The sequence below is a fragment of the Telopea speciosissima genome, chromosome 10 (assembly GCF_018873765.1).
Source record: "Telopea speciosissima isolate NSW1024214 ecotype Mountain lineage chromosome 10, Tspe_v1, whole genome shotgun sequence".
In the NCBI taxonomy this organism is placed as follows: Eukaryota; Viridiplantae; Streptophyta; class Magnoliopsida; order Proteales; family Proteaceae; genus Telopea; species Telopea speciosissima.
In genome coordinates, this window is record NC_057925.1 from 7823435 (window position 1) to 7848220 (window position 24786).

Below are 24786 nucleotides of genomic sequence, written 5' to 3' on the forward strand. Positions count from 1 at the left end.
TCAATAGAGCACGGGAGTTACTGATGAAACTCACTATTCCAATCAAGACAGCCTATCTTGGATGACTTTGCCTTGTTTGACTGGTTAATCAACAAAGAATAGTTGGGATAAGGCAAAGTTGAGTTGACTAACAGGAATCATAATGTTTTAGTAACTGTTTTTCTACCCTGATATGTACCCTTACTGATTAAATTGATTCACATAGTATACTTTGCGGCCGACAGCAATCCAATAAAAAAAAAAAAAAAAGATGTGAATGAGAGATTTTAATCTTCTCATATATGCTTAAGCCAATTAATTTGAGAAGGCACATCTGTTATGGGGGAATTTCCACCCAGAAATGAATAATACAACATAAATGATAAATCTACAAAAAATATAAAAAAGAAAATGAAAAACCCTTCCCTGCCCTCAAAATTTTACAAAAAATAAATAAAAATACTGGATTTGGTGTAACAGTAACCAAAGTGACACAAGTTTTTTCCTCCGGGTGCAAACTTCATGATTATAGTATTATTGATCCTAATTTCTTTCTTGTTTTATTTATGTTTTACATTGATAATAATTTATTCTTCATTGGTTATGGACAGCCAACAGGTTCTGGAGTGGGCTTTTGGAAGGTTATTATCTGCCAAGGGCTTCCACGTACTTCAGTCATTTATTAACTAGTTTAAAAGAAAACAGGGCCTTTGAGTTAGAAGAATGGAGAAGAGAATGGATATCTCTTTCAAACAAATGGCAAGCTGGGACAGAGCATTACCCTGTAAAGGCACAGGGGGAATACCCTTACTATTGCTGAAGCATTGTTCAAGAAACACATTGACTGGGATTTCAATTGTTGCTGCAAGAATCAACAAAAGATGTAAAATAGAATTGTGTGTGGATTTATACAGCATAATGATTGTGAACCCTTCATATCTGGGTTCATTGTTAGTTGACTCCTAAAAAAGACATTTTTGAATCCATTGATAAACAGGAAAGATACAATATTAAGGCCTATTACCTTCAATGGGAGATCTTCAAGTGAATAACTGGAAATGCATTTATCTCATCCTGCATTTTTTCAAGTTCCAATTGAAGAGTTTGGTTAGCTATCCTTATGCATGTTTTGCCATGGGTTGTTCAAATGTCGTACCCAAGGTATGAGTGTCTTGCCACTGCGAGTTCTCGAGAGGATCATAATGTACGCAGCTGTACCCATGCTTTCGCAGAGAGGCTGTTTCCAGACTTGAACCCGTGACCACTTGGTCACAATGGAGCAACCTTACCGTTGCACCAAGGTCTACCCTTGTACTGTGGTCCCAAATGCAGCGAAAATGTCAAAACTAGTGAACTGGATGCATCCATATACCAGAAAATTGGTTTTCAGTGAAGGTTCTCAGTAATAACCAAAGGGGCTATTATTTCCAATTCCTGTGTTAGCTTGAGTGGTTGGTTCTTACTTTTTCTATAGTGGGTTTGGAACCAATCCTCTCATCTCAGAGGTCAACTCCATTACTGAAGCAGTTGGCTACTTACATTCTTTTCTTGTTTTTCTCTACCTAGAACTAGCAGGCTAAAGTTAGTCACCTGAGAAAAACTCAAAGAAATTGGCTCATTGAGCCCATTAATAAGGCTGCCATTGAATTCTTCAACAGTTCTACTCTCCTCTTTGCTTGTTTTAAGGTTCATGATTGCCTCCCCCCCCCCCCCCCCTCCTTTTTTAAAAGGATTGGTTACCTACAGAATCTCTTCTAAAGAGTATGACATAATTATTATGGCTATCTTATGCTGACTAACCTTCCTTTTAATATATAATGGCCATTGGCCAAAGACTTGTTTAATCTTCTTCAGTGGCAGCTTTATTGTCTTATTAAAGGGATTAAAACATGCAAAAAATAACTATCTTAATTTTTAATTATATGTTTTCCTGGATAGTATCTTATAAAGCGATCTCCCTACCTGTTTTTTTTTTTTTTTTAAACCCGAATTTAACTTGGACCCAGGGCAGCCCCTAGAATTTTATTAATCAATCAAAGGAATCAAAGAATACAAGGGGGGGGGGGGGGGACATCCCGCCTTACCCCTTTCCTAATCACTTAACCGTTCCGGTACGCCCTCAATGAACAGACCCATACAAGCAAAAGAAAAACCTGCTAGAACCTGAAAACCGGCAAACCAGCCTTGTCTTCCCTAATGATACTTGCAAAGCTCCCCTCAGGTAGGCTGTCCTGGAAGTAGGTGCGAGAAGCGTTTGTATCACAAGATTTTCTGACCAGCCAATCTGCCGCTCTGTTGCTTTCCCGAAAGGCAAAGGACACTGTGGTCCGCGTCTGAATGACCAGTGCCAGAACCTCCTGGAACCAGTACCAGCCTTTCCATAAGTTACATCTCTTGAGGTTGACCATACTTACAGTAGTAGCCGAGTCAAAGTTTACCACCACGTCTGCATGTCCTAGCTCCTGGCATAATTTCAAGCCATCCTTTAACGCTCTGAGCTCTGTTATGGCATTAGTGCACTCTCCATAGAAATTTGCAAAGGTTGCCAGCACCATACCTGAATGGTCCCTAATCACCCCTCCTCCCGCACCAATCCCCGAGTTTCCTTTACAAGCTCCGTCAACATTTAATTTCACGGACCACAAAGGGGAACGCCAATAGATCGGAAGGGGCTGTTTCATCCTTGCCTGAGGGGCCACACGACCAAAGCACTGAAGAATTAATGTATCCCTAGGGGACTCCAATCCACCAACCTTAGGGGGAAAATGAACCTCCCTTAACCATCCCTTGATACGCTCAATGATGGTGGCAGCACTACGTCATTTCTCCTCATGCCTTCTGTTATTCCTCTCTTTCCAAGGTTCCCAAACAATCAAAGCCAGCAATAAGCCAATGATGTAGTCACTGAGGCTCTTGCAACTCCCTGCGTCTTACCAGAATAAAATTCGACTTCTGACATCTTGTGTGGGCAAATAAGGGATGTCCAAAAGCTGTGAAAAATACTCCCAAACCTTCATTGCCGTTCCGCCAGCCACGATTTCCCTCCTTGGCTGTCCACAACAATTGCATCTAGATGCTAAGGGGATGCTAAGGGCCATAGGAGCCTCATCGGTGGGAATTTTACCCACTAGGAGCTGCCAAACAAAAAACCCCACTTTCAAAGGCACCGACTGATTCTAGATCCATTTAGCAAAGGATCTTTCGGAGTCCCTCTGCCTGACTTCATTCCATGCTGATCTAGAGGAGAAACGGCTATCACACACCGGAGTCCAAACCAACATATCATCCCTGTTAGAGAGCGTAAAGCCCCCTGACCTGATGTTGTCCCTGTTTGCCTCTGAATCGATGAGGCTTAGGATTTCCTCCTTCTAAGCCCCCTCATCATTAACTGCTTCTTTAACACACAGGTTCACATCCACAAGCAAACCGTTATCCATGAAGTCTATAAGAGGGCCAACTCCCACCCAGTTATCCTGCCAGAAGGAGATATTGCCAACCCCAACCAACCACCTGGACCTCTCCATAACAAACCCCTTGAACTCCATGGTGCTGTGCCAGGATTTAGATCCAGTCCCAACTCGTCTTGCCAAAGTGACATGCAAATTTTTTAAATGCTTAGCCCTAAAAATTCACTCCACAGTGTTTGCTCTGACAAAACCTTCCAAAACCCTTTCAACCTGAGAGCAGTCCCCACATCCTGTAGCAGTCGAACACCAAGTCCCCCCTCCGCCATAGGCCTACAAACCTTCTTCCAACTTACCCAGTGTTTAGAGTTACCCCATTTAGAGTTACCCCAAAGGAAGTCAGCAAAGATCTTGTACAGACTGCGCAATACCGCTTTCAGAGGGTCTAGAGTGGCCAAGACATGAATTGGCATGGAAGAGAGTACATGCTTCAAGAGCGTAACACAACCCCCAGAGGACAACAACCTACCCTTCCACCCTGCCACTTTACTTCTGATCCTCCCTACTAGCCCATCAAAGAGATTAATCTTCGTTCTTCCTGAACATAGGGGAGCTCCTAGGTAAGTGATAGGGAGGGACTTCCTGGGGAACCCAGTTACCACCCCCACCATATGTGCTGTAGCCATCATGTCGCCGAGTACATAGCAGCTCTTCTACCTATTAACCAGCTGGCCAGTGAACCCTTCATACCTGGTGATGAAGCCCATAATCTGCTTAAGCGATCTCTTCAATCCCCTGGAAGAAATAATGGTGTCGTCCGTAAAGAGGCTATGTGAGATTCCTGGACATACCCTTGGAAGCCTATAGTAGGCTGCCAGACCATCAACAAACAATTCTTTTATACCCCTGCTAAGCACCTCCTCTGCTAGAATAAACAATGCGGGAGAGAGGGGGTCTCCCTGTCGCACCCCCTTGGAAGATTTAAAGAAACCCAACTATTTGCCACCCAAAGCAACTGAAAACTAGCAGTTCTCGATCGTCTTCTTAATCAGAGATATCCACGCCTCACTAAAGCCAAACCTATCCAAGACAAGCCAGAGGAACTCCCACTCCAGGTGGCCATAAGCCTTGGCCATGTCTAGCTTAAGAATCACATTGCCACCCCCTGCTTTTCTGTTCAAGTCTTGAACCATCTCTTGGACAATTTAATGTTGTCATGTATGCATCGTCCCTACGCAAATGCACCATGCTCCTCTGCCACCAAATATGGAAGTAGCCCTGCCAATCTAGTGGTAATAATCTTTGCCAGGATCTTGTAGGAGAAGTTACACAAACTAAGAGGTGGAAAGTCTGTCATCACCTTCGGATTCTCCTTTTTAGGGATGAGCACCGGATTGGCCGACGTAAAGCTTCTAGGGAGGGCCCCACCTATAAAAAAATCCCGAACAGCCTCCCACACATCATGCCCCACTAACTCCCAACAGCCCGAGAAGAAAATCCCAGAGAAGCCGTCAGGACCTGGGGCACTGTCCCCAAACAAGGCAAACACTGCCGTCCTCACCTCCTCTATTGATGGAATCCCCAGGAGGAAGGAATTATCCGCATTTGAGAGCAACCTGGGAATCAAAGCCAACAGCCCCTCGTCCACCACACACCCCTGAGAGGCGTAGATCCCCGAGAAGTGTTGCATCACCTCCGTTTGAATCGCATCGGGGTCCGAGATCCACTCTCCCCCTCCCCCCTTAATTTTGTGGACACTAGCTTTCCTTGGTCTGACCTTCACTAATGAATGGAAGAATTTCATGTTTCAGTTCCCCTCCTTCAACCAAGTTGCCCTTGACTTTTGCCTCCAGAAAATTTCCTCTTGCAATAGAACCCCCTGAAGAGCCTCCCTGGCTGCCTACAAAGCCTCCCTAGCCTCCTCACTGTTGCACTGGTCTAATTCTGCCTCTGCCCTGCTAACACAGTCTTCTGCATCCCTAACCCTCTGATGTATGTTGCCAAACACCTCTTTGTTCCAACGATGCAGTGCACCGCGAAGACCTTTTAGGTTTAGAAACAAAACACAGAGTGGAGAACCCACAACCGGCTTCTCCCACTGGCTCTTGACAAACTCTATAGAGTTTGGATGTAACAGCCATATCTACTGGAATTTAAAGGACGAAAAACCTCGGTCAGCATTGGCTGCAAAGGATACCCCAATAAGGGCATGGTTTGAACAAGTCCGGTTAAAATGAGTGACCTCAGTCCTTAGGTAAGTCCCAGCCCACTCTACATTAACAAGAAAGCGATCCAACCTGGCCAAAACCCTTCTGGTGCCCTCCTGGTTATTTGACCAGGTGAAAATACTGCTAGAGTAACCCGCATCCATGAGTCCAGCCCCACTAACAAAGCTGTCAAACTCCTTAAGGGAGTGAGAACAACCAGGGCGGCCCCTCGCTTTATCCATCGGAGCAGCCACGACATTAAAATCGCCCTCACCGCCCACGGCTCATCAATAGATCCAGAAAAAGCCTCCAGGCTAGACCACAATTCCCTCCTCTCAACTGCCATGCACAGACTATGCACAAAGGAAATGAAAAAACTTCCCACCCCTGCATCAACACACCAAAGAGTAACATACTGGTTATGCTCCTCCACCACTGTTACCTGCACTGACTCCCTCCAAAAAATTCACAATCTGTCCTAGGTATGCAAGGAATCCAGCCCAATCCTTCTCATAACCTTCTGCCCCTTAGTCTTCTATGCTTTAGGTTCTGCAATTGCAACAACGTCAATCTTATGCTGACTCACTAAAGCTTTCAGCCGCCTTCTGGTTGGCTTGTTTCCTATTCCTCGAGCATTCCAAAACAAACAATTCATTGGGAAACAGTTTGGAGTGGCTCTATCGATCCCATGGACCTTGTGATACGCTGGTTTGGCTCCACCCTGGCTGGCCTACCCCACCTTGTCTTCTTAGTTTTCTTTCTGTTGTAAACATTTGCCGCCCTGAGCAACGTAGTACGAGTAGACCCCTGCCTTATTCGTCTCTCTGCCCGTGCCCCCAAAGGCTGCCTATTTTCCTCCCACAGCCTTTCACCTTTCAATTGTTCGTCGAACTCTGCTTTCAATCATAGCATTGAATCTTCGAAAACTTTCTAACAGGGCCTCTCGGTCCAAGGTGGGAGCAGGCAACTCGGCCACCTGGGAATCATCCCTGGTGCGCCTAGACGGATCCCTATTCCAAAAGAAAATTGCAGAGTGCACCCCCACAGATTGCGAACAGCCTCCACTAGCAGCTGACCCCCTGGGAACCCATGCCGAAGCACCTTCACGCACCCCTCAGTCCTCCAGAGAATGCAGTTCAAACCCCAACTCATTGCCCAAATCGCACTGCCTATTATTCACACCAACTCTAGCTACATCGATTGGAGCCTCCTCTAAGGACAAAGCTCCCACCTCCAAAGGCTGAACCCCCGCCATCTCCTCCGACGCCGGCAGCGCAACATTCCCTGCTGCCATTCCTTCCTCGGCCACCCGTGGCTCTCCAATGGTAGGGACACTCATCGGAAGCTCTCTATAATCCTCCCCAATACCGCCCGTCGCACCCTCCCTAGGTGTTGCAAAAGCACCAGGTTGCCTCCATTGGCCAGACCGTCTTTGGGCTCCTTGTCGCTGGGCAGTCATTGACAGCCTCCTCTCCTCACCCCGAGATGTTCCTTCCCCAGACGGAACCCAAATTCCATTGCTGTCTCTATTGCCAGTCTGAGCATGTAGCACTGGAACTTCATCACGTCGTTCCCACAAGCTCGCAGTGACATCAGGCTGAGTTGCAACCCCTCCTGAATGTCGAGCTTTCCTGCAAACTTCCTTCACATGACCCAACTTTGAACACCTAGCGCAGTACATAGGCAGCTTCTCGTAGACCACCCTCTGGTAGAATCCCTCTGCTCCACACCCAATCCAAACCTTTGATGGCAGCTCACCCCTGAGATCAACCTCCACGCAGAATCTAGCCTCAACTGTCCTTATAACAGCAACAGTCGCACCATCTACCTTCAAGAGCTTCCCTATTGCACCAGCGATTGAAACCAGGAAATTACCCTACTAAAAATTAATGGGCAGGCCCGGCATCGAGACCCACACAGGAACCAGGGGTGACTCCCAACCAGAAACGAATGCAGATGACCACTTCAAGAACCGAAAGAGAAACCCCTGAATATACACTTGCTCCTTCAGCCATACCTTCACGAAGTCTGCCATCGCTGAGAAACGCAGCAAGATATGACGCCTGTCCAACGTCGAGACCTCGACATTACCCTGCACAAACAGATTTTTATGGAGGAAGGCCTTAATCGTGTGCAGTGAAGGTCTTCCATGGCTGCATTTGGCGATCAGCATAGTCGAAAAAGCCTGCTCTGAGAGATCGATTTCCTCCTTCAAGAAGAACACCGCAGGCTCTCCATAGAAAGACGGTGACTGCTTCATCGAGATGTCCACTTGGGACTTTACAGAAAAAGAAGGGGCCAACGAACGAGATACCACAGTCACGAAAGAGGGAGCAGACCCACCCGAGGTAACCCCACGAAGAGGAGGATCAGGTGGGTGCTCCTCCCGAGGAGGGGGACCCTCCATTACGTAGTTCGCAAAACTCCAAACCCTAGCCTACACCACCAGAGCCTAACGTGCGCACCCCCCCTAGAAAAAATCTCCCTGACCACAGCCCATTACCTATCTAATAATGACTCTGTCTCCCTACCTGTTAATTGATGGCAAAGCCAATTGTCTAATTGCGTAAGGAGTCTTGATTTTACTCTGCAATTCTTCATTACTTTCTTGCACTTTCTTGTAATGAGTATGGGCTTCTTAAAATTTTAAGATAAACATAACAGAGAGAGAGAGAGAGAGAGAGAGAGAGAGAGAGAGAGAGAGAGAGAGAGAGAGAGAGAGAGAGAATCCAATGCTGCAAAAAAGTAGTTTTTAAGGTGTTTCTTTATTTTCAATGTTGTGAAAGCCAAATAATTATAAAGGGGTAAGACTTAAGAGAGGACTAGCTCTTCTAAAAGTTTTTTTTTTTTTTTTGGGGGGGTGTAAGAGCTTTTCTAAAAGTTGGATGTATAGAAATTGAAAGTTTTTTTTAATAAATTCCCCCATATGATGCGTTTTACTTTTTTATTCATTTGTGGTGGAGGATTGGTTAGATCTTCCACATACTTTGTGGAACTCTCTTACACTCCTAACAATCACATGACTTAGCAGTCAGCAGTTACATCTAACAAATATTTTGTCACGTTATCCCTTAACCATATATTAAGTTATATACCATATATGTCCCCCCCCCTCCCCCCCTTGAGATCTTTGCACCAAAAAAAAAAGTTATATACTAGTTTTTTCTTCTCCATGTATTCTCAATTTTCTGTACAGAAAAATTGCTTCAAATAATCATTTCTTTTTCAAACTATTCAAATAAGAGGGACTTTTGAAAAAAAAAATTGAGGGGAAAACTCCTATACTTGGCAAGCCATAGGGTTGACCAATTAATTGAACATCTGGTCTATTTAGGAAAATCCCTTTGAGCGCAATTGGTAAGAATCCGAATAGGTATTTCCCGTGTTTTTTTTCTTTTGGCTCCGTTTGTTTCGGACACAGGTAAAATTTTTTATGTTGAGAAATTTTCTAGTGTTTGTTTATAAGAGATAAAATATGATGTAAAAATCTTAAGATTGCTCATGTTATAAAATTGCTATAACTATTGGTTTCAGTTATTTAAAAAAAAAAAATAACTAAGAATGGTTGGAAACCTAAGAAACTTGGAAACAAAGTATAAGGAGACTGAGTCAAAAGCTCACCTGTGCTCAAGCCTTCCAAACCTTGGAAATCCTTCTGACCTCCAACGTCCATACATCAAATGCAGCGAGAACCTCTTCGTAACGGTGAGGAGATGTGTGTGTAAGTATCGAATTTGGTGTTGATCGACCCAGAAGTGTGTACAAGGACGAAGAAGAAGATGACGAGGATGTTCTATCTACCTCTTCTCTGTTTCAAAAAATTGTCAAGTAATCATTTGAGCTCGAACTTGAGCCCGAGCCATTTGCAGGAAAATTTTACGACTAAAATTGTCGTAAAATTTGTTAGCCTCTTTTATGGAAAACAAGTGGTCCCATGTAAAATTTTAATAGATGAAAAATTTTCAAATAACAAAACAAACATTAGAAAATGTAATTTTATTACTAACTATTTTACGACAAAAGAAGCAGAGCCTTCAGCAAAATTTAAAGCAAAACATTAGATTTTTTTTTCCCCCACTAGGAAGGTAGCCCAAAAAGGCAGCGAAGGGTGGCATCCCGACTCAAGGAAAGGCAGTTAATGGTGAAGGGGCAGAATTAAAACCCTCTACAGTACCCGGCGAGGCGGCAGTGCACATCTGACGGCATAGCAGAGGCCATGTGTGTCATGTGTGCCACGTGAGCTCTATTGTGCCGTCGGATGTGCACTGCCACCCCACCGATACTACAGAGGATCCTGATCCGAAGGGGCAAGGGGGAATAATAAAATGTCAAGCATCCGATGGGGGACAGTCAAACAAGTGACATCTCCCTTGGACTTAGGCGAGTGCATCGTGCTACTTCAACACAGACAGGAGCTTTATTTGGTCATGTTGTGCTTACACATAAAATTTCATGTAATTCCAGTATCATTTGGACCTTGATCAGTGTGAAACACCATTTATGTGCTTTTCTCGATATCCATATCAATTTTAGGCAAAATCCGACCATATCTGCCACACGGATGGAAAGTACGTGTTAAGACCTTCACGGCGATATGTGGCGCGTCAAAATCGGCCATTCTGTTTTGGAGATATTAGCATTTGAACGTGGAGCTTTAAAATGGAATCTTTAAATGGTTTATATAAAAAAAAAAAAATTTTAAAAAGTGGGGCAAACTGAGTTGACCCGAACTGGGTCAACCCAGCCTGAACCAGCCCAGCTGAACTGTCGGCAGGGGACAAATCCCCACCATTTAAGCTGAGCCACACATGGCCCCATGCCCACTTGCGTGACCCAAGATAACGCTGCACCTGCCTAGGCTGCCCAGCAGGCCTAGGCACACGCAAGCCCAGCCAGCCCATCAGCCTTTGGTTCCCTACCATCTATACCCCAGGGCTCATTCAGTCATCTCCTCGAACAGATTTTTTCCTATAAATAGCAGGCCATTTGGAGGGTTTAAAGGGAGAGAAAAATCATGAAAAAATTATCATTGTGAAGCTCGTTCTCCCCTCTGTCCATACATTCCAGAGACATCCCCAGATCATGTTCCCATAGACATATAAAATTCCTCAAATATCCCTTGTTCACCACTCTTGCCATTCGGGGCAACCACACTTGGAGTGGCTTTCGGTGCCTTCCAGCGATAATTCTGGCCATCCAAGGATATGTAAGCTGATCCCAGACACTTCCAAGCTTCAAGGGTAGTTTTTAAATATTTTTATTTATTAATTATGTATTTCTTTTGATTTTCTTTAGTTAAAAGAGGCTGTTTTCAGTTAAAAAATCTTCAAAAATAACACAAGAATGATAAAATTCTGAAATTTTCATGGATGATGTTTACCATTATGTTTGATATTCATTAATTTTCTCAAGCTCCAAATCACTGTTTTTGTGATATTTTTGCCTCTGTGAAGGATTTTGGATTATGTAAAATCTGAACATATGGGTGGGTATTTGGACCAAATTATTATGACCATGTTAAAGATCATGTTTTGATTAGTGGGAATGAGCTCTGGTTTGATCCAATTCGGATCTGTGATAGGGATTTTATATTTTTCTTTGTTTTCCCTTCTTTTTAACATTTCAGAAAATATTTAAAATAGTATAAATGCATGAAAATTCACAAAAAAATTATGGGATACACATTTCATCAGGATTGATTTTATGGGATCATTAATCACTGACATGAATGTTTGATCATTTTCATAGGTGTTCCCTACCATGTTAGGGATGTAGATGTCATTTTTCTATTTGTTGTGAAAATCCAAGAAAATCAGAAAAAAATATATTTTTAAACATGAAAATCTGTTTCAAGTTGTTTTATAATGTTTCCATATGCATACATGCCCACCATGAATCATAACCATGCACAAAAAGTCATTCTTGCCCTCAGGGGCATTTTGGTAATTTACCAAATGCAAGCCCATTGTGCCATCCAGTAGTCTTACTCGACATGTTTAGTAATTTCAGGATGTTTAATGACATAAAATGCCTGAAATGACTTAAAAGTTCTTGTTCTAGCATTTTTACCATTTTGCCATTAGGGGTATTTTGGTCATTTTTGCGACCAAATCATGTTTAGGGTCCTGGAAAGGTTTCTATCACTTTATTTGAATGTTTTAACTTTCATAAGCATGTCTTGAGCATAATTTTTCTTTTTTCATGAGTCTTTCATGCATTTTGCCTTATAGGAGTATTTTTGTAATTTTGGTCATTTTGATCCTTAAGCCATTTTGTTTATCAAACTTATCCATGATATTACCATTGCCCTAGGATCTTAATAAATTTGCACAATTGACCATATTTTTACCTTAGATTTAGATTTTCTAACTTAGGTAAAATAAATCAACCTGATTAATTAGGGTGCATAATATACATAATCACCTAACTTAGGGCTAGTAATTAGGATTAAAACATTAATTTTAATGAGCCTAATTAGGTCCATAAATTTCAACAAGGATAATCAAAATACAAAAAAAAAATTAAAAAAAATAGTTTAATTAGATACATAATATGTATAACACAACAGTATACAATAGAGTTTAGTTTAGGAAGACTGGCTGTTGACCAAGCGGTTGCTAGGTGTCTAACACCTTCCCACCTTGTAACTTGACACTTACCCAAAGATCTGGAGCAAACCATCCATTGAGTCATTGGAGTTAATTTAGCGCCCTTCTCTGAAGGACGGACACCATTTGTGAGACCTAGACCCTGATCTATGTGGCGACTTCCTACACCATCAACTACAATCCCCGCGCCGCTCCCATGCTCAGGTGCACCACGCCAGAAAGAGGTCGCAGATCGATCTTTGTCCGTTGCTCCTACAACGAGATAACACCTCCATACCAACAATGAACAAATAAGGGCTATGGGGACACCCCTGACGCAGCCCCCTAGTCCCATTAAACAACCCAAACGGGCTACCCTCTAGCTTAATTGAGAATGAAACCGAAGAAATCAAGGTATGCAGAAAGTCACAAGTACGTTGATCAAATCCAACAAAACGAAGAACAGAAGTTAAAAGTGAACACTCCATCCGGTCGTAGACTTTAGACATGTCAATCTTGATGGCCACAAATCCCTATTTACCAGATTTATGGGTAAGGAAGTGGAAGATCTCACTAGCAACAACTATATTATCATGGACAAACACTCCCTGAAAAGGAGAAATAAACAAAGGAAGAAAACGATTAAGCCAGAGAGCAATAATTTTGGCAATAATCTTATAGGTGACTGTACAGAGACTGATAGGGCGGAAATCCCCAACTTTACTCGCAGAAGCAGATTTAGGGATGAAACATAACAATGTGTGATTAATAGAGCTAGGGATACTTAATGAGGAAAAACACTGAGATATAAATTGTAATAGAGGGATTTTGATATCATCTCAGAATTGCTGAAAAAAACAAGCCTAAAAGCCATCAATTCCAAGAGCCTTCAGGGGCCCAAACGAAAAAAACCACATGGCAAATTTCATCCAATGTCGGAATGCCACACAGCGATGAACATGACTCCTGAGGGATGACAAAAGGAAAAAGACACTCAATAAACGAAACATCCAAAGGGCTAGTGGTAGTGAAAAGCAAGGAGAAGTGTTGAGCAAAAGCAAGAGCAATAGAGCTCGGATTATTGACATGGGAGCCATCCTCCAAAGTAATATAACCAATTCTCCTTCGTCGGAGATTTTGTTTAGTCACATTATGAAAAAAATGTGTGTTTTGATCATCGGAGATAAGAAAGTTTTGCCTGGACTTTTGAAGCTAGAAATGTTCCTCAGCATCAAGAACCCATCGAAGTTTCGAGGCACAATGCGCCAGATCTCCCTGATGGGGGGAAGAGAGGTCCTCCAGAGAGCCATAGCAAGAGGTTAGTTGGTATTTCAAGGAATCAATGTGCCCAAAGACATTTGTATTCCATCTACGAAGCAAATTAGAGAACAAAGCCAAATGACCAGGAAAGGAATCAGAAGAGAAATCACTCCAAAACGAGGTTATTAGCGTTTCATTTTTTACCTAAAAAAAGGGATATTAGGGTTTCATTTCTCTGTCTCAATTAATCAATTTCGTTTCACACTTCAAAGTTTCACCTTATCTTCTCCCGCGGTCATTCAACGCTTCAACTTCAAGCCGTCGTCAAGCATTCAACCTACTCTGCTCTGTTGCAGCTCTAGTACGCTTTTCCAAGCCGTCTTCTTATTTCTTGCTGTTTCTATTTTCTTCCTTCTTCTTTGTCCTTCTCCTTCAACCCACTATCATTCGTATTTTCTTGAATTCAAAACAGAGGGTTTCGTCTGCATTTTTTATTGAATCATCAAATTTAGAATGAATTGAATGTGTGATTGGCGATTCATTTTTCTAGGATTCCGGCACACGGAGGAATGACGTGGTTAAATCTTCTGGCGGAGTTGTTAGACGAGATTTCAAAGTGTCTGTGTCTCTACGAGGATTATGTTAGATTTCGAGTAGTATGCGTTCCATGGCAGTCTAAGGTATCAAAGACACCCAAGCACCTAGCTCACCAGTTCCCACTCTTAATCGTCCCCTTTAATTTCAAATGTGGTAAATGGCATGAATTCTTCAGCCTTGCCGAGAAGAAGTCCTATTTCATTAAATTTCCCTCAAAGGTTGATAGTAAGTTATCTCTTGGATCCTCCCTGTTACACCAAGACGTCTTTAACTGTGCTTTGCCACAAGTTGAAGTTATTCTTGTCATCAAAGAGTTCCATTTCGAACTTACCCATCGAGATTCTTTTTTCGATCATCGTACTGCAATCAAGCTTTTACACACGTTTACACTAACCAAGGCTTTGATACCCTTTGTTGGAAAAAGTGCAAAAATCCTTTATATAGATGTTTGGAGGCTAGGGATTCAACCACAATGTCTTTAACTGTGCTTTGCCACAAGTTGAAGTTATTATTGCCATCAAAGAGTTCCATTTCAAACTTACCCATCGAGATTTCTTTTTCGATCATCGTACTGCAATCAAGCTTTTACACACGTTTACGCTAACCAAGGCTCTGATACCACTTGTTGGGAAAAGTGCGAAAATCCTTTATATAGATGTTTGGAGACAAGGGATTCAACCACTCTCATTTAATGCTTTGGTGGGTGGTAGATGAGTGCGGCGCCACCCTTGCCTTTTTTCCTTCTCCCTCTTTAATAGCCGAACCAACTTTTGGCCGATTGCACATTTCTCACACTTTATGTGTTTGAAATGTGACCCCATCTTATCAATGGATGGTTTGACTAAGAAGAAACAAAGAGGAAGAGAGAGAGAGACATTAACTCTCCCATGGGTCCCTCCATGTGAGGAGGAACCCAACAAACTCTTCCTCTGACTCATAAGGAGGGAACTACCATCCTTGCAATGCTCTTGCAAAAATCGTGTTTTACATTGGGTTAAGCCTTTATCATCATATTTGCTCCATTCTTGTCAGTATGAATCTTTTCAAGCTGCAAATGTTTTTCCTCTAGTACATCTCGTATCCAGTGATACGTTACATTGATGTGCTTGGTCTTGCAATGGAAACTTGGATTCTTACTTATGTGGATAGCACTTTGACTGTTGCAATGAACAACGTTTAATGATCTGCCATCATCTTTTGCTTCTAGGTCTGTTGAAGTGAGTCTTAAATTGGATGGAGTTTTGGATGTAACTTCTGATGTTGTATAGACATCTCAGGAAACCACTAAGACTGATGATGAATATGATCCATTAGCTTTTGTTGTTCCAGAAATACGCCACTCCAGGAACCTTGTTCCTTTCCCTTCACCACAGCAGGGGGAATGTCGATCAATTGAGAGAGAGAGAGAGAGAGAGAGAGAGGTAACAAGGACGGAAGAAGAGAGAGAAGTACCTTCTCATTAATTGTACAATACATATGATGGCAAGAGATTGTTTCCTGGTTGCGTAGCCCCTGCATCAGTCGAGAGGATGAGAGCCCATGCAGGGGCATCAACATGAATGACAATTCTGATTTCACAGGGGTTTAGGTAGTAATTTTGCACTCCTGTGTCCAGGCGCAGGGAACACGTGACCAAGAAGTTTTTTTTTTTCCCCTTTTCTTTTTCCTTTTCTACATGTATGATTCACATATGATTAGGTGATGATATATGGTTTTTTTTTTTTTTTTTTGGCTTCCATGCACTCTTAAGCACAGAATGAAAAGCTTTTTATGAAAGAAAAAAGACACATCATTTTACCTAATGAAAATTTATTTATGAAAGAAAAAAGACATCAATTTACCAAAATAAAAAAAATAGAGAACATATACGGGTAGTTGATCCAGATACAATGTTAAGAATGCCAAATGGGCGGTTTAAACAGGTGTCTGGCAGGACATAGGTAAGCTTATCCTTCGGGTCTGGGTTTAGAACCCCCATGACCCCATCCCCTCTCCTCAATTGTGAACATTGCATGATTGCTTGATGTGAAGCTGTTCATAACCCCCCCCCCCCCAATCACTTCCCTTGTTTTCTTTCTTTAGAAAATAAACTATCAATATAATGACATCTAACATGCTTAGAGAGAGAAAGGAGTTTCAACTGGTATCGATTCGTATACAGGGACCCAGGTCATTAAATAAGAAGAGAAAAAAGAAAGCTCATGAGGAGACCTATACCTCGTGGTTGCGTGCCTTCCTTTTTCCCCATGGGATCTGATCCTCTAATTTGACCGAGTAAAGGTACTTCGGAATTTCGTCAATAGAGCACAGGAGTTACTGATGAGACTCATTATTCCAATCAAGACAGCCTATCTTGGATGACTTAGCCTTATTTGACTGATTAATCAACAAAGAATAGTTGGGATAAGGCAAAGTTGAGTTGACTAACAGGAGTCATAATGTATTAGTAACTGTTTTTCTACCCTGATATGTACCCTTGCTGATTAAATTGATTCACATAGTATACTTTGCGGCCTACAGAAATCCAAAAAACAACAAAAAATGTGAAGGAGAGGTTTTGTCTTCTCATATATGCTTAAGCCAATTAATTGGAGAAGGCACATCTGTTATGGGGGAATTTCCACCCAGAAATGAATAATACAACATAAATGATAAATCTACAAAAAAAATATAAAAAAGAAAAAGGAAAACCTTTCCCTGCCCTCAAAATTTTACAAAAATAAAAATAAAAATAAAAATACAGGATTTGGTGTAACAGTAACCAAAGTGGTACAAGTTTCTTCTTCCGTGTGCAAATTGAAAGACTTTCTCAGCACTCAAAAAAGCTCCATTAGAAGGGGATCTCCTGTTGCCATGATTCTGATCAACTTTATAAAATCAGGCTCATTTGACACATTCCATGGATGCACTGCAGGTACTTGAGCAGAATATAAGCTTGAAGAATTGTTAGACGGTGCTTCTGTTTTGTAGATCATTTTATTCAGCACTGAATCAAAATTACTTAGTGAATCCATTGCCATGAAGAACATGGGTACTGCAACCTTGTGATGGATTTCTAAATCACCAACCAGACCTACAAGATCCACAAAGTCCCCAACAAAGCGCTGGGGAACATAAAACACCTCGCAACTGCAGAGGATCAGGCTATGCTTGCCGATTCTGCTTTCCTTGTAACTAACCTGAAAGTGAGCTGGCATCATACCGACAACTTTCTTCACCATGGCTGCCTGTGCTGCAAACCATGCCGACTTGTTGCCAACGGTTGAGACAGTGACCCAAGACTCAGGAACCTGAGAACAAAGTTACAAAATAATATTTGTGAGAAAAAGGGACAAAGAGTTTGATCAGGGTTCTCGAGGGCCACGATTGGAGTTTCTATTACCTTCTCTGTAATCCAAAGTTTAGTCTTATCTGCTTGAGGCAGATTCCAGTAGTTAAGAATGGTATCATCCTGGAGGAATAGAAATCCTTCTGCACTTGAGAACCTGCTGAATATCTTGGGTAGAAACCTGTAAAATACGAGTAAACATTGTAAGTTGAATATTGCCAAAAGAACGAAGAGGACGTGGTATCTTTAGTGTATTATATAGAATCATGATAGAAACTTAGTACAGCAAACTGATGCTTTCAAATGGCATTGCATTGTTCTCAATTAGGACCAATGGTAAAATCTGTCTCCATGTTAACGATGATGATGATGATGATGATGATGGAAGCTATAGCAAACAAACTGCAATAAAATTATCTCCACGGTGCTTTGAGCTTTCGACTATTATGAAAACCTCATACAGAAGATTATAATCTTCTAAAAGCTAGTTCCTTTTGGGGAGGATCAAGGGTACAAAGTAAAAAAGGAAACAGTTTAACTATAGTTGGGGAAAACAATAGCCAATCAATTAGGACCAAGTTTTCATTCAGCCATGGTTGACCGAGGCCTTCGGAATGGTGTTGAGAGGGTATCACGCAACTGTGAAGGATAATTTCAACCATTCGTAAATTGGGTGGGTGGGGGGGGTCAGACATTAATGACCCTTGATGAGTGTATTTTTCCTTCACCATACAGTGAAGGAAAGCTTTCCCCACTAAATTATATCCATAGCAAACAAGAAGGAAAACCAGTCAGGTAGTCGGGCTTCAGAATGTGGAGACCTAGTCTCTCCTACATGTACCACTGAAGTAGCACATAATGAATGCATCTACATGACATTTACTTGGCATGCAGTTGAGCCCAATAGACAGAAGATTAGAATCTTCTAAAAGGCAGCAGAATCACAATGCAGCAGCTCTTATGAATTGTCGACATTGTCAACCTCTGCTGGTATGTCAACCAATACAGCTTTCACTTGTCAACAGAAAAAAAAAAAGGAAGCTTCCTTCCTATGTGCAAAAAGAAGACTCAAAAACAATTTACTGTCCAGGATCTCACAAAGATGCACCTAAGACGGAGTCTCCAATGAATTCATTGAGTTCATTGGACCACTGTTTGAGTTCCCTGCAATACTGAGGACAACCCCATTTTTTCAGCCAACTGATATGATGCTAAAGCTGAAAAGAGAAGCTCATTTAGTGTTGAACAGCATCAGAAAGATTGGATGAAACCATGCTGACACAGTTTTACATGAATGATAATATTCAATGTAAGAATAGCATCTTAGGGTGCTCTCAATATTTTATTATTTTGACTTCTTACTCTCCATTTTCATTTCAATTTGTTGCTTTCCCACTGTATAGATATGGTTTTTGGTTGGACAAACTTAACTTGGGGCATCTAAATTGAACCAAGAAATAACTAGATGCTCAGAATCTTCACAAGATTAAAAAGACACAGACCAAACTGGGTCAGGAGGAGGGGGGGGGGGGGGAGGCACCAGCATGGAACACTAAGCATGTTGAAGATCTAAATCAATAGAGAGCTTTTCAGGTCAGGGTTCATATGGTGATATAGATAAGTTCTACACCAAGCAAAAAGGGAGGAACCAGGCCTCTACCTTAGACTGAGGTAGTGAGGTTCCTTCAATGAACCTGTTCTGGTTTAACTGAATCAGGTTCAGTTGGCTCAGGTCAAACCAACTGGTCTGGGTGTTTTTCTGGTTAAAGGGTCAACAAAAGTTAATGCATGTGTGCAGAATTTGAGAAGTATTATCTAGTTATAACTATTATCTAATGTCTTAAAAGATATCATTTCAGTAATTAAGTCAACTAATTGATGGTTGTGTAAGTCCTTGAAAATATAATATAAGTCAGTTCATAGACAGTTGTGTAAATCCATGAAAATGTGCAGTTCATTAAATAGTCAAAGAGTCCAAGAGAAAGTCCCACTGAGCTCCCAGCCAGTCTATAAAAGGGTTGCCTGTAAGCATTTTGAACATGTTAAAGAGTTGAATGAAATTTCTAGTTTTACGCCAATAGCTGTGAGATGCAATGGAGCCTAGCAAGATGCCTTGTTTTGGTTGGTGAGATGGTAACCTAGGCCTTAGCAAGAATTCCTGGTCATATCCCTCTTATCTCTTTCTTACTTTTTTCTTTTGTTCCTGCAAATTTTTTTATTCTAAATTTATCCACCTATTTGTTCTTAAGTTGTGCTAATAGTTTGCTGTTTTTTCTTTTTTTTGGGTGAATAAAAATGTATAACCAAAGCCCGAGAGGGGCGGAGGAGGAAAAAAAAGGGGGGGGGGGAACAATACAAACCCCAAACCAACTATGGGGGGGGCCGTAAAATAGAGCTGCCTAATCCCTAGGAGCTAACAATATGCCTATTCCTAGGGGAATCCAAAATGTGCTTGTGAGGAAGAAAGCCTAGCTTCACAGAGACATCAAAGGGGATGGCTTTCCAAATCAAGTCGAAGGACCGAGAATTGGAAGTCCATCTCCTGAGGTTTCTCTCCATCCAAATGTGATAAAGAGCGGCGCCAAACACCAACTTCCCAATAGCGTCACAGATAGAACCTCTAGGGAAAGTCATGACCAACCAAAGCCACTCTCTAGCAAAGGGGAAAGGTCTCTTGCTACGGGGCCAAATAAACGAAAGGGCTTTTTTCCAAATGGAAGAAGTAAAGGGGCAAGCAAATGATAGTTTGCTGTTATTTTGGTGGATTCCTGAAGGTATTTGGTTTTTTATCATATGGGACAAACAGTGCTTAAACTGACTTCAGTGTTGTAGTTCTCACCTCTCTGCGATCATGTCTATTGAGGATTCTGATTCTGTTGCAAGGTCTGACCTAGGATCCCATTATATTATGGAACCAACACGAGACTATAATTGAGAAATCTCCTTAAAATAACAAGCCTATATTTTTTACTTCTTCCCTACCTATAAGTTTTGTGTAACTTAACCACCAACAATACGATGTAATAGTATAACCTATTGATGCTACTACACCTACTGTGGCATCACCTACATCATCACATAAACATCATCCACTAGTTTTTTGTTTTTGAATGAGGAAAGTTACAGACATCTGTTGAAAATTCTTAACCAAGTGCCCTTGTCAATCCCCGAAAGGGTTGCCATCCGATGGGTACACGAAAGTGATGAAGTTGCTTTGACTACTGAACCATGCCTGTCTGTTAGAGCGAATTGGATGATCGGGCCGAGGGAACAAGCAATGCATGAGCGCTAGCAGATCTACGACCACCATTGCGCGTTAGCAGGACTTGTAAAAGATAGATAGTTATAATATTTTTTGACAATGTCCCTTTTCAACACATGGAAACAGAATAAACATTAAAAAAATAAAGAAAAATTCAAAATTATCAAAGAACCATTCAAAGACAAGTACCATTATATAAGTAGTAAAAGTAAATATAAACTTTTCAAGAACATTAAAGACCAAACTAATAATCACATTAAGACTACCAAGCCAACACACATATCAAGACATACATCGGTGAACTGAAGTTGGGTCTATGGACTTCGTATGCTAGTTTGAGTAGCAGTTGATGCATGTTATAAGCAAGGGTGAAAATGAGAAATTCATTAGGGAAAATGATCGGGCTTACTGGAATCTGCCTTGAACTCCAACATGATAAGTAGAGTTTCCAGAACAAACTAGAGACTGTATGACAAGGCAGACACTCCAAATAAAAAATTTTTCTGTGTTATAAAATGCTTCACCTATAACTTCACTGCAATGCATGATTGGGATACTTCATTTTCTCCCAAATCCAAATATATTTGTTGTACTAGATCTCCTACTTCACGTTTTAGAGCATGTCCTTTGGCCTATTGTCTTGAAAGATCTATAGCCAAACACACAATTGGTATTTTGCTATCAACTAACTACTAAGAAACCAATAGAAAAGATTACAACGGGAGCATGGTGGCCATCAATTTCAGCACCATTGATAATTCAATTCCTTTATATTGGATCTGTTTTTTTCTGGGTGAATATATATTGGATCTGTTATATGTTCATATAGTAAAACTACAACAACAAGTGATACAGCATATAAAATCAAGTCAAATTTTGCATGTTTGAAAGACAAGGTCTAAAGGAGACAATACACAGCATGGACAGATACGAGAGAAATTAAAGCCTGTCAATTTTAAAGAGAGAACATAACTCTGATAGTAGTGTGTAGCCAAAGTTCATTACCCCATGACCATAAATCCGTCTGACAAGAATCCCCTTGAAGGGCTTCAGAATATTTGGTGCACTCACAATCAAAAATGTTTTTGTAAAAGTAAATGACAGTACAGCACTTTATCGTAGGGACGTCACTAACATAGCATTTGTCACACTGAAGAAACAGTATGTTTCACTATGATGGTTACAGTAATATAGTATCCTCTCATCCGTTAAAAGACTTGAGTCTCCTCTCAAATGTCCCAAAGGAGAAAACAACTCAAATTATGACAGAGGACAGAACAGTGGCAGCTTTTCAAAAGAAATCCAAATAGAACAATCCTAAGATACTAGTTATGCACAAGAATCACAATCGCTGCCACCTGGATGGATATTGTCAGGAGGCCAGAAGTATTGGAAAAATTTTCTAGTTCAGTGAAGATGCCCTCAAATAATGTGTTAATTTTTAATGAACAGACCTGTGTCTGAGGGGATTCATGCCAATAACAAGCTCATAAATGGTAATCATGTTAATTACAAAATGAAAGTGAAAAGTGTTAAGGCCATCCTCCCTGAACAAAAATCACAAATGGAAAATGATTTTCTTTTGTCTGCATAGATTATCGAATAGCTTGTTGATGAATGGAAATATGAAGGGTTAAGAACAAACTTATGTTAGTAACTCACTTGTACGCCTGCCACAATTGGCTCTGTTCAACAGCAAGATCTGCATTGCTCTGCTCCGACAGAATGACCACAGTCTTGAATATCCGCCCATAAAGCAATCTCCATTCTAAAGCAGTGCGTTCTACTGGCCCATTACAGAACAAGATGAGCACAACATTGCCAAAATTCTTCCTCCATCGGATCAGGTTCCCTATCTCATAATTTACAGTCCCCGTTTCCTCAACGCCAAGGTGCACAGAAGGAAGCTTCCGAGGGATGAAATCCTTTCGATCTCCATGACCTATTTTCGCCCGTGGCCGATCCAATTCCAGTGACATCAATCTTGGCTGCTGGTACCTAACAGCCAGCAAGTCTTGAAGCCAAGCTGCAGTGAACTTCATATCCAACTCAGTCCAGAACCCCTCCTCTGCCATCGCATAACTTAATTCTAAGATCTTGTCGAATAACATATGCTTCGAAGACCTCCATGAAACCAAGAACTTAATCAAACGACCCACATTCACATGAAGATCCTTCTCCTCTGAAAACGGGTATGCTTCAATCCTATCATATCGATGAACCGTGGGAGGATAAACCACAGTGTGACCACCGATTTCCCATAAAAGCCTCTGTGCCCAGTAACCTCTCAAGACATCGGAAGCCATTGTACTAACAGACACAGGAAGCATCAAAGCCCAGAATGCAGAAGAGTGAAAAATCGTATTGAACGAATTCAGAGGAACCATCATACCTTGTGGCAAAGCCACTTTCGGTGCATGGTCATCAAACCTGATATCGAAAGCTTCCAAACCAGATTTTCTCGTGAAATAAAAAACCGAATCCACATCAGGGAGACCATTCGAAATGCCTTGCTGGATGAATTGCTTACCTCCATATACTTCAGTGTAGAACTCCTCGTGTGCGAGCTCTCCAACATTCTCCAATGGCAGACCCCTCGGCCAGACAGATCGCTGGCCGAAATGAATATATGGGTTCACAACCGTTCGATTTGGGTTATCGTGGCTGTACTGCAAGATCGGCTGCTGCCTCGCTTCCTTACCAGTCAATTCCAAATCGAAATGTTTGCCAAGATCACCGTCGATCACTTCCCCACGGTCATCTGCATCGAAGATCTTCTTGGCTCCGTGCTGGATAGCGAAGAGGTACCCAACAGTCTTCCTAATATAGGAATCGTAAGGGAGATGATCTACAACTCGGAACCCTAGTTTGGCCTGCTGTTCTAGAGACAGAAAGATCGCACCTTTAAGGTTCCAATCCGAAGGGGTCTTGGAATTGCCGATGGCGAGGACCTGCCAACCCCTGATTTTCACAAGATTGCGAAGCGAATCTGTTGGGTAATTAGAGACGGAGACGACTATCCATCGTTCGGAGCGGAAAGCTGCGTAAGGTGTGGACTTATCTTTAATGGGTCGAATCTCATTCCAGTTAATTTTAGGGTAGGGTATCTTTTCGAGCTCTTTCGCTCTGGTTTGGAGGAGAGCAGCAGAGTTGCCCACATTGTTGAGGAAGAATAATGCAGCGACGGTGGTGACTAGAACGGCACAAGCGACGATTTTGCAGAAGTTCACAGAGACCCATGTTGAGAAATCGAGTCTTTTGGGCTCAGAGAAGCGATCTGGAGGGAGAGATGGATGAACTCTGAACTGGGATTTAGGTGGTTTTGGCGATGAACGGTCTTGGACCAACATTGAGAGTACACCAACCCAAACCCAAAACTCAAAAACTGAATTAAACTAAATTAGAACTCTTCTTCTTCTTCTTCACCTAGGGATTCTTCAATTTTTTATCACACCAATTGAGCTAAACTGAAATCTCCGCTTCCCCTGCTTTGATCTTTCTTTCTCGTGCTTTCTCTGAAGCTCTCTCTCTCTCTTCACTGGTTCTGGTAAGTGTCTGCCGACAGTTGTGGTTTTGCTTGCTTGCTTGCGTAGTCTTGAATTTAACTACTGCTAGTAGTTGGTGGTATGGTGAGGTGGGATGTCATTGTTTTCTCTTTCTTTATTCGGACACTTTTATTCTTCACGGCCTTCTTCTCCACTTTCAAAGCTGCAACCTCGTCTGTGAGTTGTATTAATTAACCAATAAGTAAATGAGTCAAGAAGAGAACGAAGACGAAAACGATCGAAGGTTGTGACTAGTTAGAAACGCGAAGTGAAGTTTGTTACTATACACTGCGAGTATGAAAGTTTCTTTCTTCTGTAAGGCTTGTGAGATCTATAGCTCACGGCTTACCTACAAAAAAAAGAGATCTATAGCTCACTTCGAATGGGATCCTTTCCACTGTTTGGGAATATGGGAAAATTTAAGGAATAATTTCATGGATGAGAAAATAAATTACAAAACAATTAGGTTTGATTTGTTTTGATTTGTTTTACGCCTACTTGTCTTGTAAATTTACTCTAATTAATTTTTGAGAGACTGTTGGGCACATCACTAAGTTAGTTGCTTAGTAGACAGTAATGCCGCAACAAGGTCTGATTGGGTCGGGCCTTGTAAAACC

The 24786-nt window shown here is 41.6% G+C and overlaps 3 protein-coding genes across 4 annotated transcripts in view; 2 read left to right on the plus strand and 1 right to left on the minus strand.

Annotated features, from left to right (window-relative positions):
* Window positions 1-970, plus strand: part of LOC122641958 (alpha-N-acetylglucosaminidase-like) — a 107515-nt gene extending 106545 nt beyond the window's left edge. Inside the window, exon 19 of the mRNA XM_043835313.1 lies at window positions 591-970. Within this exon, the coding sequence (XP_043691248.1) occupies window positions 591-799 (209 nt within the window). The 3' untranslated portion in view covers window positions 800-970. The remainder of the gene's footprint in view (window positions 1-590) is intronic.
* Window positions 1-21797, plus strand: part of LOC122641960 — a 29348-nt gene extending 7551 nt beyond the window's left edge. For both annotated transcript variants that reach the window (XR_006329988.1, XR_006329989.1), the window contains exons 10-11: window positions 9043-9047; window positions 21787-21797. The gene's annotated coding sequence lies outside the window, so the exon portion shown is untranslated. The remainder of the gene's footprint in view (window positions 1-9042; window positions 9048-21786) is intronic.
* On the minus strand, window positions 16577-24405 carry LOC122641959 (probable glycosyltransferase STELLO2). The gene is made up of 3 exons (XM_043835314.1): window positions 22287-24405; window positions 17417-17543; window positions 16577-17324 (listed from the first exon to the last, which is right to left on the minus strand). The coding sequence occupies exons 1-3, from the start codon at window positions 23972-23974 to the stop codon at window positions 16851-16853; spliced, it is 2289 nt and encodes a 762-aa protein (XP_043691249.1). The 5' UTR covers window positions 23975-24405; the 3' UTR covers window positions 16577-16850.
* Between the last annotated feature and the right edge of the window lie 381 nt (window positions 24406-24786).